The 6,000-nt window shown below is 38.8% G+C and overlaps 1 protein-coding gene across 1 annotated transcript in view; it reads left to right on the plus strand.

Moving 5' to 3' along the window:
- The window catches only part of LOC120540222 (glucoside xylosyltransferase 2-like), a 75,767-nt gene extending 70,016 nt beyond the window's left edge, over positions 1-5,751 (plus strand). The window contains exons 3-4 of the mRNA XM_039770785.1: positions 5,370-5,501; positions 5,737-5,751. Of these exons, the coding sequence (XP_039626719.1) occupies positions 5,370-5,501; positions 5,737-5,751 (147 nt within the window). The remainder of the gene's footprint in view (positions 1-5,369; positions 5,502-5,736) is intronic.
- Positions 5,752-6,000: the final 249 nt, after the last annotated feature.

The following is a 6,000-nucleotide window of genomic DNA, read 5'->3' on the forward strand; positions in this document are numbered from 1 at the left end:
GGGAGAAAATTTTTGTTAGTTGTGGTAATTACAACTCAAGACACATGATATCAATATGGTGTTCCACAAGGCTCTATCCTGGGTCCGCTGTTATTCTCAATCTACATGCTTCCGTTAGGTCAGATTATCTCAGGGCACAACGTGAGCTACCACAGCTATGCTGATGACACACAGCTGTACTTATCAATAGCACCTGATGACCCCGATTCTCTTGATTCACTAACACAATGTCTGACTTGTATCTCAGAATGGATGAATAGTAACTTTCTCAAGTTAAATAAGAGAAAACTGAAATCTTAGTGATTGGCAATAATGGATACAATGAGGCTATTAGAAATAAACTGGATACATTAGGATTAAAAGTCAAGACGGAGGTAAAAAGCTTAGGGGTAATTGTTGACTGTAATCTGAATTTTAAATCACATATTAATCAGATCACTAGGACAGCATTTTTCACTTAAGAAACATAAGTAAAGTTAGACCTCTTATATCACTGAAAGATGCTGAGAAATTAGTTCACGCGTTTGTTTTCAGTCGACTAGATTACTGTAACGCACTCCTCTCAGGACTACCCAAAAAAGACATAAATCGTTTGCAACTAGTGCAGAATGCAGCTGCTAGAATCCTAACTAGGAAAAGAAAATCCGAACACATTTCTCCAGTTTTGATGTCACTACACTGGTTACCTGTGTCATTCAGGATTGACTTTAAAATTCTGCTTATGGTTTATAAAGCCTTAAATAATCTCACCCCATCTTATATATCGGAATGTCTGACACCTTATATTCCAAATCGTAACCTCAGATCCTCAAATGAGTGTCTCCTTAGAATTCCAAGAACAAAACTTAAAAGTGGTGATGCGGCCTTCTGCTGTTAGGCACCTAAAATCTGGAATACCCTGCCAATAGGAATTCGCCAGGCTAATACAGTAGAGCACTTTAAAACACTGCTGAAAACACATTACTTTAACATGGCCTTTTATAACTTCACTTTAACTTAATCCTGATACTCTGTATGTTCAATTCATCATAAAAACTATTCATGGTGGCTCTAAAATCCGTACTGACCCCAACTCTCTCTTCTGTTTCTTTTTCCGGTTTCTTTGTGGTGGCTGCGCCACCACCACCTACTCAAAGCTTCATGATGCTCCAACAATGATGGATGGATTAAAAGGCAGAAGTCTACGTGACCATCATCATCAAGTCATTCTGTGAGAACCCTAAATCCAAAGAGGACTGTTTCATTTATGTTATGTAGAATGCCCAGAGGGACTGGGCGTCTCATGGTCTGGAATCCCTACAGATTTTATTTTTTCTCCAGCCGTCTGGAGTTTTTTTGTTTTTCTGTCCCCTGGCCATTGACCTTACTCTTATTCTATGTTAATTAATGTTGACTTATTTTATTTTCTGTGTCTTTTATTTTTCTCTTCTTCATTATTTAAAGCACTTTGAGCTACTTTTTGTATGAAAATGTGCTATATAAATAAATGTTGTTGTTGTGCCACGTGAACATGACTAAGAGAATAATACTGAATAAAAGAAAAAAAATTACAACAGGTGTTACAGACTCAAAGCAACTGTATGTTTTTATTATATAATAGTAGTAATAAAAGAAGCTCACTACTCAAAATGGAAAATGTGCAGAAGAGCCAGGATCAAACCTGCAACCTCTTGATTCGGAAGCAGCCGTTCTTACCTCTACACCAGCCATGCCATTGGTATTTGGGCTTCAATTTTACATATTGGCAGCAACATGTAAATTGAATAATTTCTTTTTCTTTGGTTATATTTTTGAATAAAGGCACACTTGTTTTTTTTATACCTTCTATGAAGGTGTTTATTTTATATTTGGACTTCTGTCTTCACACATTATACATTTCATGTGCATTTTGTCATTATTATAACATGAACAAATATTTAGTTATGTGTTCAACATTTCTTGTCATCCTACATTTACCCAGATCATTGTAGACACAGAACACACATGAAATGTACATATTTCAAATACAAGATATTATTTACCCTAAACAACTCCAGGCACCTCACACCCAGATAAACAGACTTGAGCTGGGAGAACTTAATCTGTGTCAGTGGAGGGAGATGGGATCACGGGCTGCTTGCTGCTTTTGCTGATTGACATATTTGCAAAACAAAGATGCTGATGTGGAAGTGCCAAGGAATTTAAGGTGGCCCTGGATTACGACTTTTTTTGTAGGCTTCAGGTATTCTAGTATTAAACATTCAACCCTGGTCAGAGGTGGATTGAGTGCAGGTGTAGCACTGCCTGACTCAGAACTATACCATTGGGCTTTCACCCTCCACCCTATTTTGTTATAGATGTGTCCTTCCCCTCATCCCCCTCCATGGCTCCCTATAGAATCCTTCCTTGGTTTCCCACTTTCACTTCAAGGTGCCCTGTTTACCTTCTTGAAGTCTAAAGCCACCAAACTTGTCTTGGGACCTATTTTGCAATGTGCCATCAACATCTAGCCTCAGGTGGAAAAGTTAAATGCACCCTCTGGAAAATTTCATTCCCTATTTCCTGTATTTCACAACCCTGCTTTTTCAATAGGTGGCTGGCCCTGTGTATTTCCTCCTTGGCAGTGTGCTTATGACAGTACATTCTTTACAAGCACATTTTAATCTCCCTGGTTTCAGATTCTTTTTCTGCCTTCAACTCCAATCGGTGCTCAGGACATGTGGGATTTCCCTGACTATCCCCCTGCCAAATCACTCATTATACTCTGTTTTGTTCTTAAACTTCCAGGAAAAAACCTCTCTACCCTCTACAGTCCCTGACAAAAGTCTTGTCGCTTGTGTACAAATTGACCTGAAGTGCCGCTAAAATATATTTCTAATCAAGATTTTGTTACAAGAAATGGGTCATTTTAATCCCATCAGCTTTTGTAATAATGTTTCAGTGCAAAACAGAAACTGACAAAAAGTATTCTAATATTCACAGCTTGGTAAAGCCCATTGAGTCAATTTTTGGCAAGACATAAGTTTTGTCGCCTTGTCATATAAGCTTCACCTGTGACTAATAATGGATCAATTAGGACTCAGGTGTGTATAAAAAGAACCCCAGTACACTAGACCTTCACATCAACTGCAACTAGACCTCTGCAAACATGCCTAAGATTCACCCTGCGACTAAATTGTTGATTATCAAGAGGCTGAAGAAAATCCACTGCTGATGTGGCAAACACCTTCAATGTGTCTCAGCGTCAAGTTCAGAGGATAAAATAAAAGACTTGAAGAGACTGGAGACGTTTTTGGCAAGCCCAGGTCAGGAAGACCCCGCAAGACAACTGCTCGAGAGGACCGTTTGTTGGCTCGAAAATCCAAGGCCAGCCCATTTTCCACTGCAGCAGAGCTCCACGAGACCTGGTCACCTGAAGTCCCTGTGTCAACCAGAACAGTTTGTCGGATTCTGTCTCGAAATGGCCTCCATGGTCGAATCAGTGCCCATAACCCAGCACTAAACAAAAGACAATTGAAAAACCATGTGGCATTTGCCAAGGCCCATAGCCTGCTAAAAGTATGGACGCTGGAAAAGTGGCAGAAGGTGGATTGTTCAGATGAATCTTCTGTTGAATTACACCACAGTCACCACAAATATTGCAGGAGACCTACTGGAACCCGCATTGACCCGAGATTTACCCAGAAAACAGGCAAAATCATGGTCTGGGGTTACATTCAGTATGGGGGTATGCGAGGGATCTGCAGGGTGGAAGGCAAAATCAATAGTCTAAAATACCAAGAAATCTTAGCTACCTTATATTCCTAACCATATAAAAGGCCAAATTCTGCAGCAGGATGGTGCTCCATTGCATACTTCCTTGTCCACATCAAAGTTCCTTAAAGCGAAGAAGATCAAGATGCTCCAGGATTGGCCAGCCCAGTGACCAGACATGAACATCATTGAGCATATGTGGGGTAGGATGAAAAAGGAATCATGGAAGACGAAACCAAAGAATATTGATGAACTCTGGGAGGCATGCAATACTGTTTCCTTTGCTATTCCTGATGACTTCATCAATAATTTGTATGAATCCTTGCCAAACCGCATGGATGCTGTCCTTCAAGCTCATGGAAGTCATACAAGATATTAAATTTGGATCTCACAGCACCAATACTTAATTTGCTGACATATTTTTGGATTTGCAGTAAAGCTGTTCATTTTCTGTATAGGCGACACAACTTTTGTCTTGCCCAAATTTGACCTTTCTGTCTTGATTAAATGATAAATCTTTTTTCAGTGAAACTAATTAATTTCAGTGCATTAAACATCATTTGGGAGGGCTTTAGAAATGAGCTATTTCTAACACCAGTTGATTAATTAAAAGTCAGGTTAATAGCAGGAGTTTCTACAAAATAGAGAAGCAACAAGACTTTTTTCAGGGACTGTACTCTTTACTTTGCAAAGCATCCTATAAACCTCTGCCATTGATTCATCTTTGGTCCAGATGCCTTCACCCTCTCCCTTCACCTCTTTCATGGGACACAGTTCTCTCCAATGTAAGGCTTTGTTCTAGAAACCCAAAATACCAGCACACCCCATTCAAAATTTTACACAGACTCTATCCTTCTCCCTGCAAGCAGTTTCATTGGGCCTCACTGCTGATCCCCTCTGTCATTTATGTCCCCTTGGTTTACCTGGCACACTTTTCCACATGTTCTGACACTATCCCCGTCTTTTCTTTTTGGATACACGTCACCTACTGTCTTCCGTTCTTTCCTTCAGTATCCCTCTGTTACTTCAAATCTTTCTTGTTTTAGACCTTTCTAGACTTACACTCAAATTCTCTGAACGCAAGTTTTTCTGTCTGGGTACCCTGGCAGCCAAACTAATTATTGCCTCCCGCTGGAAGACACCTGAATGCGTCACTATTGACAACTGGTAGGCCTCCCTCTACACTTTAACACATTTGGAGTTGTTTGCAGCATGGATTATAGGCGCTCCCAAGTTATGCAATTGAAACCTGATTTTTTTTTTTTTTTTAAATAATCACTTGGCTTAGGCTTGGTGGGAGGGGGCGGGTGTTTGCTTTGTATGTTATGTCCATTTACTCCTGTCAATTTGTTTTTTTCTCAATAAAAAGTTGATCACAAAAAAAAAACTAAATTTTATTGAAGTTTACAGTTATTGTTTCATGTTTGCATCATTCCATTTCTCAATATCATCTTTTTGTTAATTTTATTATTTGCAATGCAATATGTATTATTGTATGTTGATGTTAATTGTTGTACAAAATCCTTTGAAATAATGAAAGGTGAACTAAGTTAAAATATGGAGAAGTTCAAATTTACCTTAAAGGTCAATATGTTTTATACATTTTTTACTATCTGATTTTTTTATTTTCATTTCAGCTCAAACAGTGGCTTAATCCACTTTCAAGCAAGTTTCAGTATAATATCCGTGAGATTACCTTTTCAATTAAAGATGCAGAAGAATGGAAGAAAATATTTCAGCCGTGTGCTGCACAACGCCTCTTTCTTCCAGTAAGTGATGTCTTTTTTTGCTTTTCTAATTAAGATGGTACAAAAGTTGAGTGTATCATGGCAGCATTGGGTGCAAAGGAAGAACTATTTTATTGCAGAAGACACGTACGTAAACACACAGCTGTGCTAATTTATGCCACTTTCCAATCAACCTAAGAAACCTAAGAATTTTAGCTGTTTGATAATAATGGACAATTATATTTTGTGGGAATTTACATGTTTTTGTCCTGTTCAGATTCCACTTCTTTAACAAGACACTGGTTTAGTTTTCGTTACATAATAATGCTCTTGGTAGCTTTGCTTTTATACTGTAAATACAGTAGTTTGTGAAGCACTTAGCTTGTCAGTATGAGGTGGTATGGTGCACGATGCCAGTAAAAAATGACTGAGCATGTGCACAAGGTTATGCCCAGGTGAGATTGTGTTGGGACAGCCATGCGGGTTCATTCAGTAGGTTCACTGAGACCCACACACACTGGAGAGTAAAAATGCAGTCTTC

This window comes from Polypterus senegalus, chromosome 12, assembly GCF_016835505.1.
Source record: "Polypterus senegalus isolate Bchr_013 chromosome 12, ASM1683550v1, whole genome shotgun sequence".
NCBI classification, from domain to species: domain Eukaryota; kingdom Metazoa; phylum Chordata; class Cladistia; order Polypteriformes; family Polypteridae; genus Polypterus; species Polypterus senegalus.